The sequence below is a fragment of the Dermacentor albipictus genome, chromosome 1 (assembly GCF_038994185.2).
Source record: "Dermacentor albipictus isolate Rhodes 1998 colony chromosome 1, USDA_Dalb.pri_finalv2, whole genome shotgun sequence".
In the NCBI taxonomy this organism is placed as follows: Eukaryota; Metazoa; Arthropoda; class Arachnida; order Ixodida; family Ixodidae; genus Dermacentor; species Dermacentor albipictus.
The window spans coordinates 220,380,944-220,395,544 of record NC_091821.1 but is presented as its reverse complement, the minus strand read 5'-3'; the positions used below and the strand labels follow the sequence as shown (position 1 = coordinate 220,395,544).

Sequence of the window (14,601 nt, the reverse complement as noted above, 5' to 3'; positions counted from 1 at the left end):
CTATTTATCCATCCCGGTCAATGATTACACTAGAAGCCCTAACTACACTGTAAATCCCGCAATTATTGCATGCCTTGAGGTGTTTCAAAAAAGTTTCCTTTTGTGTCCGTTCCGCCCAGGAAGCTGAACAGCGCGGCTTCACAGCCGATGACCTGCAGGTGGCAATGAACCACTGCGGCAATGACAACCCCATCAACTGGTTGCGGGACAACTGGCAGAACATGACGGAGACTGTGGTGACGCTGGCCACAAACTACGGCCACGACCGGCGAGAAAACACCATCGGCATCGTGTCCGTCAGCGAGGCCCAGAACGCGCTGCGTCGCCAGAAGGGCAACATCTGGGCTGCCGTCACCGAGTGCGTCGAGAACCGCCAGAGAATGGTACAATGCGCCATTTGCACTCTTCTCCCTTTGCCTTTCGCTACCTTGGCGTCTGGTGCCCCGCTAGTCTTTGCACCAAGACACCAAGTTTCGCCTGTACGAATAACTGCAGACGTTTTCTTCAGAAATGATGGCTAACGTCGTACTGAGGCTATTCACTATGAAGAGCCTATTAATAGGCTAACACCAATATATATTTTTATGTGCTTAAGCATCTTCATGCCGCGTGTCTCACAGATATGTACTCATTTGTACTAAATTTTAGATATCAATTAGCTGCGGAGCGACAGCGGTGTTTGAAATGTGCAGTAACGTTTCACTGATATTTTTTTTTATTATTTCAGAATACTGCCGGCTTCCATTTGGAAGCCCAGGCAGGAGTGGTAGAAACATCACGTGATTTCAAACTTTTTCCTCAAGGGGATAAAATAAATATAAAAATAAAAAAAAACAAAAAACAGCCTAATAGGCAAAGTAAACATATGCAAATACACAAAAGAAATACGATGATGCCGTCACATTGCTGCTATGAGGAAAGGCGTAATAAAAGAGTCATCAGAATATGTAACAAGCAAAGGTACAATGTATGCTTGACATTACAAGCACGTCTGTACTGCAGATAAGAAGGAATCTGGAGTGGCTGAATTGACCACGCTTTGCGGAAGAGTGTTCCATTCCCGAATTGTCTTGGGCAGGAAGGAATAAAGATATGCGTTTGTTCTAGCACGCGGCAATAATATTGTTTGATTGTGCTTACCTCTGGTCAGTCGCGATTTGTTAAATTGCATGTAGTTGTCAAATCTCATTTTAGTGTGGTTGTTAACTATGTTAGACATTGCTTGTAGACGGTGCATTTTGCGACGAGTTTCTAGTGTCTGGAGCCCAGATCGCAACCTTAAAGAGGTGACTGAAATGCGCCAATTGTAAGCATTGTAGATAAATCTAAGAGCTTTTTTTTTGTACTCTTTCGATAATGTCTGTACCAGCCTTTGTGTGAGGGTCCCAGACTATATCTGCATACTCGAGTGTTGGCCTAATAATTGTCTTATATGCGGTTAATTTGGTAGCACTAGTGCAGTTTTTTAAACGGTTCTTTAATAACCATAACTTTTTCATTGCTGCCGCAGAAACATACCTAACGTAAGCGGTATAGCTCATCTTGGAATCAATTGTAATTCCAAGATATGTGAATTCCTCTACCTGTTTAATATCCATATTATTTACCGTGGAAGTGCAAATTAGCGGATTTTTTTTACGTGTAATAACCATGTGCGCGCATTTCGAGATGTTTAGGGTCATATGCCACTGGATACACCAGTCGTGTATTGCTAATACATAGTCAGTTAAGCTAGATTGGTCATCCACAGATTGAATGCTCGAATAAACAATACAATCGTCCGCAAAAAAGCGGCAACGCACGGAAAATTTGCAAGCCAGGTCATTTAGGTAGATAAGAAAAAGAAGTGGCCCTAAAACCGAGCCCTGTGGAACGCCCGAAAGTACAGAGGCGAGCGATGAGTTCTAAGCACCTCTGCTGACAAATTGTTTTCGATGCGTCAAGTACGAATCAAGCCAACGCAAAATTTGTTCGTTGCGTATGATGCTGTTTAGCTGTATCATCATTTTTTTTTGTGTGAAACCCGATCGAAGGCTTTCTCGAAATCTAAAAAAAGAATGTCTACCTGCCCACCTTGATCCAAGATTGCCAGTATTTCGTTGGTCATATGAAGTAACTGCGTAGGGGTAGAAAAGCCACGCCTGAATCCGTGCTGACTCTCTGATGTATGAATACGAGCCAGTTCCTGCCTCAAAAGGATATGGGGAATATGTTTTTAAATTGTTCTGTTATGAATTCGTTATTGCTATGGAGTGACTGAGGTAGGAAATATCTCGGCTAATTCTAGCTATTGTTTTCTACAGCGTAATAAGTTAATGGAGAAAGTGCAGTAAAGATAATGCTGCTAAACATCAGCACGCTGTACGACAGAGCGTTCTGTTAACGTTTAACTGCTGTACATGTCATTGCACCAAATGCGAGACATACTTTAGATTATTTATGTAATCTTTGGTGCAGGAGCTGTCAGTGTGTTTAACAAGGGTATTATGTGCAGACGTACATGTCGCTCAAAGCTGAGGCCGCAATACAGTAAGAAAATGCCGTCACTGCATACATGGCTATGCAAACCCACTTATCACAAACACCAATCTACACTTTGTTCGCTGAAACATATATTAATATGCTCACTTTTTGCTGCAGCAGATACCGTGGCCATTGTCCAAGAGAGAGAACGAGAAAGAGAGAGAGACGGGAAATAGGAGATGAAAAACGGAGGTTAACGAAAGTAATTGTCCAGTTGGCGACTCTGCTCGCGGGGAAGAGGAAAGGGCAGAAAAGAAGAAGAAAAAAAGAGGAGAAGATATTAAAAGGATCTGTCCGCACAAGCACGAGAAAGACACCTGACAACGACTGCAGTTCTTCTTTCAGTAAAGACGCTAAAAAACAACGGAAAGAAATTACACCAGTGTTTTCAAACCAACTCCGGCTGACGTCGGCTGGAACCAGGGTTCATGAATTCCCTTTTTCGTGAGGAGGTGGCTGTCAAGCGCGTCGAGCGTGGTGCAGAGCGCTTTTATTTGTACGTTGAAAGGAGGACAATCACAGAGGAGGTGCGAAACCGCCTTTTTGCGCCCTATAGAAGTATTTGTGTAAGGTTAAAATGGCGCCTCTCCTGTCTTCACAGTTTATTTACTGATGCATTTTTTAAACGTTTTCAAGTTCGTGACCACAACAGCCCTCAGGACAAATAGCACAACGTAACCCCTGAATTGAATTCTGGGGTTAATGTGACTACCGGAAACAAGTCCAATGTATGTTTTTTTCAGAAAGCGTTTTGAAGTACATAGGAATACATTTAAGCGCAGTAATTAGCCAAGTAACATTACTATAATATAGTTGGATCTTGGTTTGTACTAACGTCTGCATGTTCGTCTAAGCTGCAACGAAATTAGCGATAAGCTGTTTTACTGCTAAACCAAAGCTGAGGTTTTTTTAACGAAAGTTGCCAATATTTCCCATATAACCACTACAAAGTGTTCAAAATTAAGCTTTATGGTTTTCTTAAATTTAGGCACTGGGAGGCACGCGAAGACCACCGAAGACAGAGCGAGAGAGAGTGAGAGAGAGAATGGAAGAAGGAAAGGCAGGGAGGTTAACCAGACTGAGCCCAGTTTGCTACGGTACACGTGGGGAGGGGAATGGGGAGTGAAAGAGAGAGAGAGAAAAGTTAGGGGTAGGATGTCTATAGTTGGGAACTCAAGTCTGGTGCGTTCAGGTAGTGAAAAAGCGCTCGAACTGCTTTCTCGGCTAATGAACTGTGAGGCCAGGCTCCCAAGATCTTCGTTTCCGTAAATGGCCTGTCATCCAGTCTGCTCAAGGCACACCGGAGAGTCTCACGTTGATTATCGAAGCGAGAACAGTGACACAGAAGATGACTGATGGTCTCTTCACACTTGCACTTAGCGCACATTGGTGAGTCCGCCATTCCAACACGATAGCTGTAGGAGTTGGTGAATGCTACTCCCACCCACAGCCGACACAGCAGTGTTGCGTCACGTCGCGAAAGGTTCGCTGGTAACTTAAGTTTCAGTGATGGGTCGAGGCTGTATAAACGACACTTAGAGTTCTGTGGTGTATGCCAGTAACTTAACATAAGGATCGCTCAGGTCTCTCCTCAAACCCACGTACTAATCTTTCCCCACCTGTGCAAATAAGTTATGTGGCCAGGGGGGCACAAAATAAGATGATAATTATCGCTGTCAGCAGTCCACTTAACTAAAATTGAATAATTAACTTTTTGGACTGCAGTATGTGGGTATGTTTGTATTGAAAAGTTAGAGGCAGTCGTGTTTCTGCACAGTATCAGTTGGAAGAATTCTTTTAGCGTGTCTGTGCTCAGAGATATCCGACTCTAAATTTTAATTGTCGTTGGCATGATTACGCATGCAAGAGAGTTAGGATTGGCGCAGAGCTCCTCCTTGATGTGACGCGGCTGTTGCGTGCGGCGTTTGGCCAGACAACGGGGCGGAGGCATTGGCAAAGATAACTGTCCCCCTTGCCCTCTCGGCTGGCGAAATAAAAAATCGAAGAACCCGGAACTGCTTTCGTAACACGCGACCGCACAGCCTGTAACGATGGCGGCAGCTGCCATGCCGAGATAATGGCGAGAGCGGAGAAGCCGGAGGGCAGAGCGCGTGCGTAATGGTGACTATAGGCGAGCGGGCATGGTCCTTGCCTGGGCTGCGCAAATAAAGTGCCTGCTGATTTCCAACTACTGTACGTTTTATTGAAATCAAGAGCAACAGCTGCACGGCACACCGCGCTGTAACATCTTGATTTCGCCAGCTCTGAAGGGAAGGGGAACAGCTATCATCTTTGCCTATGCCTCCGCCCTGTTGTAATACTACACGCCGCACGCAACAGCCGCGTCACACCAGGGAGGATCTTTGCGCCGATCCTCACTCTCTTGCATGCGCAATCATGCGAACGACAATTAAAATTTGGAGTCGGATATCTTGGAGCAGAGACACTCTAGAAGAATTTTTCCAGGCAAAACTGTATGGAAACATGACTCCCTTTCACTACTGAATACAAACATACACACTTATACTGCAGTCAATAAAAATTAAAATATTAAATTTTAGGTAATTAGTCAGCTGACAGCGATAATTATAAGCTCACTTTGTGTCTCCCTGGCCACATAACTTATTTGCACAGGTGGTCTTCGCGTGCCTCCCAGTGCCTAATTTTAAGAAAACCATAAAGCTTAATTTTGAACGCCCGGTATATCAAAGCAAGTTCGCTTTGCTTTCAACATGCTGCTTCAAAAGGTAAATGCTCAGCTTGCAAAAGTTTTGGGAAAGAGCGAATTCACGAAGTAACACGCGAGCACGCATTCGTTGGGGGGGGGGGGGGGAGGGAGGGTCAGGAACACCTGCGTGCACCAACATCATTAACACGCAACATCCCTGTTTTGATTTGATTACTAGTTCTTCCAGAAAAAAGAAAAAAAGACATGAAAGAGAGAGGAAAGCTTCATGCAAGCTGTGTAGCTCCCTATAGGCAGGGAGATTTAGGTTAAACAGAATTGCACTCGTCTTGTGGCATTACATACACAGGGCAGGAGAAAGAGGACTTATTAATGGGAGGATAAGGTAAAACAATGATTCAGAGGCTGTCGCACTAGATAGAAGTTGACTAGATAGAAGTATTGGAGTGGATGGTTTCCTATTTTACATCGGAGTGAAGTTTAATTCCTTCGGTTGAAGGGCACCTACCGGCTAGCTTACAAAACTGATGAACAAATAGCCCAGTGCTATTCGATTAAATTAGACTATATTAGCAGGATTAGTTGAGTGATGAAATTCCGTTGTTTTATTTATTCTCCACGGTGGGAAAAACACTGAAAAAAAACGAAATGAAATTTCTTGGGCCGCCATTTTGTAGCTTTGTTTTTTACGATGCTATTGCTTGACGCGCTTTTCTCGCTTCGTCAGTGGTCAAAACGGCGCTCTGCCCGCGTTATCAATGCGATCAGCCGGCCATATACGGTGGATGGTAAGAGTGGCATAGAATTGAGCAGAAGGCATCGCTACAAAATCGCGGCGTTTGTATCGATAACGCTGTATTATTTTTGTGACAACTTGCATTCACATAGACACGCGTGCGAAACTGTGCAGCACTTGCGAAATTGATTAGCCCAAAGAAGGAAGGTGACGAAGATGTTGGAGTGGTCAACTACGGACAACAAAGGAAGTCTCCGCCCAGAGCCAACATTTTGAACAGGCACCTGGTCGCAATTATGTGTTCGCAACTATATAAAGCTTCACGAGGGCATTGAGGGAGACACGGGCCTTTGTCAAAACGTTAACTCCGGACGGACGCTTCCTTTCTTCGCTGAATGTTGGTCAGTTGTTAAATTTATTCTTATGCGGCCGCTTAACTACAGGTTTTCGATGCAGTACCGAGCGTTTTCGCATTCTTGAGCAATGGTTGTTGGGAGCCCACTCAATTAAAAAAAAATGCTTATTCACATCATTTTATACATTCGATACCATTCAGAAGTAAACATCCGGTCTGCTGGAAAGTTTGTAATTGAGAAACAGCTGAAATGTAATTACACCTCACCATGACAACGACGGCAATGAAACGCAGGCGCAGCACGTCATGAGATGCAGGCAAGGTGCCGTGTTCGTCGAAGGAGCAAAGCCGTAACACTGCAGCACTGCACATCGTTTTAAAGATATGCAAACATGACAAGATTGCCCAAATAATCAGTAGCTTTGCCTAAACCGATTAAACAAGTTCGTAAGCTGTCCAAAGGTGAGCCATCCTTATTATATTTGTGTAAATTATCTAGCAGAGGTTGGCTACTTCACGCGCTTGCTCCGCAACTGGTGCCTCTGTGCAGTAATGCCGTACGTCTCCCCTGCAGCAGGGTCGTTATACTCTGGCCGCACCCGCGTATTCCGCGGCCGCGCGCGCCCTATGTTGAAAGCGATCTGTAGACTGTATGTGTGCAGACGGCTCATATATATAGCTTTGTGCGTGCTGTGTTCTCGCCAGTCGAATTGCGTTGAAGCGATATACAGCACGAATGTAACTTCGCTCGCTGCTGCTGCCGCGCTTCGTCACGCCAACGTTTTGACAGCGAGTGTCGATCTGCGGTCATCGAGTGTGACGTGTTCATGTTTGCCTGTGCGCGCCGGCACCATGATTGTTGATTTAGTTAGTAAGTGAATTTTTCCAAGTTTACAGGGCCGATACAGCTCCTATCCTTACTTCGTATAGCTGTCTACTAATTTGCCATCGCAATCGATGCTTCGCCTGTCAAACGAAACTGCGACTTCTTTTTTTAATAGTGCAAGAAACACCTTGTTGCGTCTTAAGGCGGCGTTAGGGCAAGGAACCCACCAAGCCCATCGATAGCTAGGTCAGGCTGTAGGAATGAAGGAAAAATGCTTTATTGGCTCAGTTACACGGCTTCAGTTACGGAAGCCCACTCCCTCCAGGGGCAAGCTAGACGTCCGAGTTCACATCAGGAACCTCTGTCTACTGCTCCAAAAGTCTCCGTTTTTAATCCCGTCGTCTTCCCTAGTCGAATCGACTACGTTATCTGAAGACTGTCCAGCAGCAAATAACAATCGTCGCATCCATTGCGATACCACGCCCATATTCGTAACACTTCGCGGTAACCCCGCTTCTAAAGCCCGATGGTATGAAATGAGCGGCAGGACAGCAACCTGTGCATCCCAGGTCACCGTCGTTGTTTGGCAGCATTGGATGAGGTCCTCCTTTCATCCTTAGCTCAGGCTGCCAGGTAATGGTGGGGCGGTGGCCTTTTTTTGGACCCGTCAAGAGTCGGTGTCCGCGCTGTGCTGGCGTCTGGATAGGCGCTGATGGATGGGCGGGTGTTCGGCTTGTGGCAAACGTCCAGTTAACACCTTTGTGGTGTTGAGACGTAACAACCACTGAGATTTTTAATATTGTCTTTTACTTTCTTATTCAGACGCACGAAATATATATTCCTTACTTCATGATTCAAATTTGGTCCGCAGAAAGGTCCACATATTCTCGCAAGAGTATTCACGATGATGGATTTGTATTTGTGTTTGTATTTCTATTTTTGTATTTTTTAAATGTTTCTGTTTCCTCCGTCCAGCAATGACTCGTTTCTGCATTCCATCGATGTTCTTATGAGTTTCCTCGATTGCGTAGAATTGCTTGCTCACGCATTCACACACACACACACACACACACACACACACACACACACACACACACACACACACACACACACACACACACACACACACACACACGCACACGCACACGCACGCACACGCACGCGCGCGCACGCACGCACGCACGCACGCACGCAAACACACACACGCACACACACAAACACGCAAACACGCGCACACGCACACGCACGCACACACACACACACACGCGCACACACAAACACACACGCGCACACACACACGCACGCACACACACACACATTTTGGAATGCATACCTCATGAGCCATCGCCCATCAATAAATAAATAAATAAATAACCTGCACAAGGCTCTTCTAGGGTTCATTGGTGTTCGCTGTACTGTATCTGATCCTGTACTTTGATATTAACGTGCGGTGATCGTGAACGTCTGTCTGCCTGTCTGTCTGTCTGTCTGTCTGTCTTGTCTGACTGTGTTGTCTTGTCTTGTCTGTCTGTCTTGTCTTGTCTTTCTACATCCCGCTCCTTCATTCCTGAGTGCAAGGTAGCAAACCTAATTTTCCGTTCAGGTTAACCGCCTTGCCTTTTTCTTTTCGTATCGCTTTCTCTTTAACCTTGGCGCCAATATCCAATACTTTGACCATTCCTAATATGTAGTTCCGTGCCCTATATTTCTTCAAGGCATTACCTCAAGGCACCACCTAGCTTGTTAGCACACGCTTTACGATGACGCCTTGGCTCACAGGGAAGTTGTGCTGTGTACCCTGACAATCCCGTTCGGTACATCTGTATTGTACCATGCATCTTTCTTTTTTTCACGTCGTCGTTGCGAACTTGTTGTGCAGTGTTACGCAAATACTGTACGCGGAGTATATAAAACAGCTGTCTTTATGTATGTAAAACCATTCTTGACAACAAATTTGTTTTTAGCACTTACTGGCAGTCATTGAATGCAGAAAAAAAATCGACGAACTTTTGGGAATTCGTTTTCACAAGTGACGTATTTCCAGAAGTTCGTTGTCTTTCTTCTTTTGCATAGACTGATTGAGGCATGGGCCGCCCCTGACAAAAAGAAAGTCCTGGCTGCGTATCTGGATACTTTTACAGTAAATAGGTGCATACATGTTTGAAGCGGTTGTTGCATGTTAAGTTTAGACAAGCGTTTCAGTGTAAACAAGCACTCAAGCACAAGCAAGCACAAGTAAAGGATGAAAGAAGTAAACTTATACGATCATCCGGAGGACGCACATGTTTCACAAATTAGATTCCACTGTGCGTACTTTGTGCACACTGTCCTTGATAACGTGAACGCACGCAGTAGGTTGCTTGCAACTCATTTAAGTCGTAATACATGCCCAGTAACGTAAATGTTCGTTTGAAGCATTGTTATACTTATGATATTCGCTAAGATTGAGCTTAGTGAAAGGAAAGTGGAAGCATAGAGTTGATAAAGAATGAATATCAAATTAACCACATGAGGGTCCTCTTAGCGTGGTGCTGTGTAGCAGTATTTTATTGGTGCTGATGTAGTTCTTGCCTGTTGCATTCCTCTAGTTCTGTAGAGAACGTATTTTCTACCGCATTAATACTTATAGATTAATCTGAACCTTTCCATTAGAGGTGCACTGCAAAGGCTATCAGGTTAGTATTCAGATTATTCATCAATTGCGAGACCCCCTGAACGCGTCTTCACAGTTACAAAAGACATGGCATTGATCCCTGGAGGCATTGAACGGTCCTTATTCTAAAGCACCTAATTACGGCAAATTTCGGTGCAGCATGTATTGGATTCATTGTAGTTAACACACACACAAGTGGGCATGTGTGCACTCAGATAACTGTGTTGTATTGACGTTCTTTATTTCCATGACAATTGGGCTACGCGAATATTCTGAATAAGATGGACTTACAAACACAGTACAAAAAATGGAAGGTTCTCTAGGCTCCGATAAGCAGTATATCACTGCATGTGCATCGTTATCGATATGTGTCTTGCCGAAATGAAACGTGAGAGCAATAAAGCCTGAGCTATAGGGAGCGCATTTCAATTTCTTCATACGCCATTGCACTTACACTGGCTTGATTCATCCACAGACCCTTCATTGTCGGTCTAGAGCACTTTTGTTGCCCGGTTACGCTGCGATCGCATCGAAATTTCAAGTAATAAACTTCAGCACGCGTTCTTTGTTCGTACACCTTCACGTTTCATTTCGTAATTACTGTTTATAATGGTCAAATGAATCCCCAGTGAACAGCACGGCCGCGCAGATAAAATTACAAGAATAGACAACGAACTTCTGTAAAATAAACTGTACAATAGTTTTGATTAAAGGACGGCAACGCGAGGCAATTACCAACGCCGTGAGTGAGAGAGAGAAACTTGTGTGGGAGGAAGGTGCAGACGCGGGCCTGAGGAACATGTCTCCGGCCTGCTACTCTACATTGCATGGGGTAAAGATGAACAGAACACTATGAACGCCAGATGATAGATAATAGCTGTTGAAGATGAATAAACGCACGATGTCACATCTTACGAACAGTACGCAGCGTTGACTACTGCACTATTTGGTTTAGAAAGTGGTTCTTGCTTCTGGATAAAAGCCAGTGGTATCTCCACATAAAGAATTATTCGCGCTGCTGACTTCGTCACATGTGTGCTTGAACCAGCACCTATACACTGCAGGATATTTATAATATGTCCCGGTTTTGCACGAGAAGCTGCACTGATGGCGAAAGCAAAATATTTAGACAGATATACGAGTAAGGCTTGTAGTTTTACAGACCATGTAAATTGCGTTAAGCATTGACTTACTAACTGAATAAGCACGCTGTAACGCGCGCAGAGACAAGAATAAACAGATCTCACTGGATGATCGCGAGCATTCGCTGTCGCAACGCTGACGTGACGGCGAGCGCCCGTGCTTGTCCCAAAGCGAACATTTCGTGCTGCCGTTCGCTTTACAACGTCGCCTTTGTCAGGTATAGATTACGCGAGCTCCAATACGCGCGGGAAGACAGCGCACGTAAAAGCCACCAGTCATCTCAGAGCGAGGGTATACGCTCGGCCGCGTAGACAACCACGCTTGGGCAAACGGCGTGCCTTTTGGCGAAATGAAGCATGTCTGTCGCTAATTTCGAAGTCCCGGCATTTTCAGGTCAAATCAAATCAGAGTTTATTTCAAATACATTTTTGAGAAGTCTTGTTCGCTGGTCAATCTAAGCGCATCGTGCTTGTTACAAGGCCAAGCAGCAGGTGGTACAGCTTTCAATAAAGATATGAAGCATTTAAAATTACCGTTCAAAATTATACAACTTAAAAGTAAAATATTCTGACACACAAAGAATAAGTACTACGTTTTCCAGTGACGTAAGAATCCCAATAGAAAATCGCGTATTACAACAAACAGTTGAATACCACTTCCTCACATGTTTCATCATTTTACCTTTTGAATTTATATCATACAGTGTTGCATCAAGTTCATTAAAAATATCAGGGAAGTTCATTAAAAATACGTACTGTTAAAGTGCGTACTGTTAAGGCCTCCACGACTCTCGTTTGCCTCGGATAATTATTGCTCTCGACCTGGCGGTAAAGCTAAGCACCCCGATGTGTGTAAATACAGCAAAGCTTCTGTTAGTTTTTCGCACTTTCGTAAAATGTATGCTGACGAATATTCACGGTATGACCAAGTAAAAAGGCTGGTTTAATAAAGTTTGTGTTACTATTGCAACGGATTTTGTAAAGTTCCTATAAGAGCTGAATTTCAACATTCCTTTTAAAATCGTCGGGTGGCATGCTGCATTATGCTCGTACATAGCACGCATGGACAGGTTTTGCTTTCCTTTGTGCTTTACTTACGAGAAACGATACGCAGATCCAACACTACAAATACGGATAAAAATATTTGGCGTGGCACCCTTACTTGCTCGCTCATTGTAAGCATTTTCTTAGCGGCTTCAAATAAACGCCGTCGTTTCTCAGTCCCGAACAAATCAGGGAAAGGACATTTCCGGGTAGCCACAGACGTAGCGCCAGCAATTTTTTATTTGTGCACGTTGTGAACGTTCTTCCAATGCGTTTCATTTCATCTGTTCGCAGTTCATGGAGCTGAGTTCGAGAGGGAACTTCACTCGGCAAGAGATACTGGCAGCGTTAACCGACAACCAGGGCAACATGGACATGGCGTACGCGCAGCTGACGAAGGCCACGCTCAAGCCGTTCCTCATGCGCATCTGGGGCCCCGGCACGGGAGTCGACAACGACGAGGGTCGCCGGCCGTCACCGCTCGGCGACAAGCGTGAGGAAAGCGTCACGGATCGGGTCAAGGACTGGCTCGAGTCCCTGGACGCCGCGTCGCAGCTGCCGTCGAGCAACGCGTCCTCGCTCGAAGAGAGGCGGGCCAAGCGCCACTCGTTCCACGGCTGCCGGAGCGACCAGCCGTTCTGCGGTGGCCACCGCGACCGCTCCAGCTCGCCGGCTTCGTCCTTCTCGAGCCACCGGGAAACCTCGGAAGTGAGCAGCGTCTCATCGGCCGCGCACGGCAGCAGCTCTCGCCTCGAGGCGATTCTCCGCCGCCGAGAAGCCCAAAAAGAATTTGAAAAGGGTCGCAAGTCAAAGAAGGACGTTCCCGCCGACGGCAGCAAGAGGCGATGGACGTTGGCTTCGGTTTTCAGTGCGAAGAAGCCCAGTCCGAACGCCAAAAAGGACGAGTTCACGGGGGCAGGTTCCTCGGCTCAAAAGTCCTCTTCGCAGACGACCCTGGCATCTGACACGACGCAGCTTGACAGCAGCAGCAGCGGCGGAGCCACCGTGTCCATGGAAACCCTTACGTCAATCGAAGCAACAGGTGCAAAGCCAAAAACGTTTCTGGGCCGTTTTTCGTCATTTAAGAATGAGAGTAGAAAGAAAGATACCAGGACGACCGAAGCTGTCGACTCCGATGCGACAAATACTTCAGTGAAGGGCTCCCCCGTTGGTGAGAGGGCTGCAGAAACATTAAAGGAAGAGTCGAATAGCAAAACTGTGACAAACAAGGAAACAAACATAGTTCAAAATCAGTCACCAAACGACTCTGAAACATTCGAAAAGGCAGACGCTACCGGAAACAGCGCACCTTTTGCTGCAAACCGCAATGCAATTGAAAATATAAAGCAGTCTATTCACGCCGCGAAATTGTCATTCATGTCGGCACCTCCAGGACCTGCTGCCCAGCAGTTGCCAGAAGCTGTCCATGAACCTTCAGCTAATGGGCCCCTGCCTGAAAACTCTGGACTCACGAAATTAGAAGTAACCCCGTTGACTGCACAAGAAGCTGATAAACCTCAAGAAAACCATTCCAGTGAGCCAGGCGGCAAAGTTAAAAGCGATCTTGAAGGTAATACTTCTAAGTTCGTGGAGTCGTCAAGCGCTGACATAAATGAAAACGCGCAACACGCCCAGACGAAGCCCTCCAGTTCAAGCAAAAGCATTGACCCTATGCCAGGAAAGCAACCTAGTCCATCTCGAAACACGCAAACGGTTAGCAAAAATAGCGCTTCTAGCGCGAAGGCTTCATTGCCTCTTAGCCCAAGAGAAACAGTCATCGTTGACGGCGCAGATGAACAGCCAGTGGTCAAAGAGACGACGACCGATGTTTCAGAAGCATCAGTCGAAGCGTCAGCTACCCCGACCGTCGTGGTTCACTGCGATGAGAACTCAGCCACAACTGCGACTGCTGACAATTCCGAGAGCAGCAGCAGCCAGGCTGCGTCCTCCGAGTGCGTACCTCTAAAAGGCGGCGAGCTGACCGGCGCCGACGGAGGCGTGAAAGCAGCCGAAAACCTTTCGGCGGCGAGCCGGCAAAGTGAGGCCAGTGCGCAGGTGGCGAGCGCAGTAATCGCAGGAGGCGAGGGCTCAGCCGCCTCGGTCACCCGAAAGCTGGGAAATCGCCTCGCGGACGCGGCACCTGTCAGGAGGCGCGAGCGCCCGCTCACAAACGGGACGGTCGAGAACGCCGAGCACGAGACGCTGAGGCCGCCGCCGTCTTCGGCCAAGGGTGGCCCGCTCCGTCGGCCGTCGGTGAGGCGCACCAGCCGCGAGGGCGCCGATGACTGTGTGGTGAGGGACCGCGACGGCAACGCCCTTATTGTCAAGCCCCAGAAGCCGATCGAGCGCCGTGGCAGCGTCAACGCCCGATCCGGCATGCAGATATCCAAGGCTGTGGCAGCAAACATCGCCAAACTGCGCTCAGTTCCGCCGCCGAGAAAGCGCAAGCAGGTGGTGCAACCCAGGCCGGCCGGGAAGCTACCCACAGAGAAACAAAAACAATACAAGGTAAACCGCACTGTGCGCCGCTCGTTTTTGTAGTTTGATAGTTTAAACGCATTGCGATAAATAAATAAATAAATAAATAAATAAATAAATAAATAAATAAATAAATAAATAAATAAAAGACGCGTTCT

General features: G+C 46.3%; 1 protein-coding gene across 4 annotated transcripts in view; it reads left to right on the top strand.

The window, feature by feature from the left end:
- LOC135897427 (platelet binding protein GspB-like) overlaps positions 1-14,601 on the top strand; it is a 218,656-nt gene that overhangs the window by 166,558 nt on the left and 37,497 nt on the right. For all 4 annotated transcript variants that reach the window (XM_070530920.1, XM_070530921.1, XM_070530918.1 and 1 more), the window contains exons 13-14: positions 120-383; positions 12,260-14,473. In XM_070530920.1, coding sequence (XP_070387021.1) covers positions 120-383; positions 12,260-14,473 — 2,478 coding nt within the window. The remainder of the gene's footprint in view (positions 1-119; positions 384-12,259; positions 14,474-14,601) is intronic.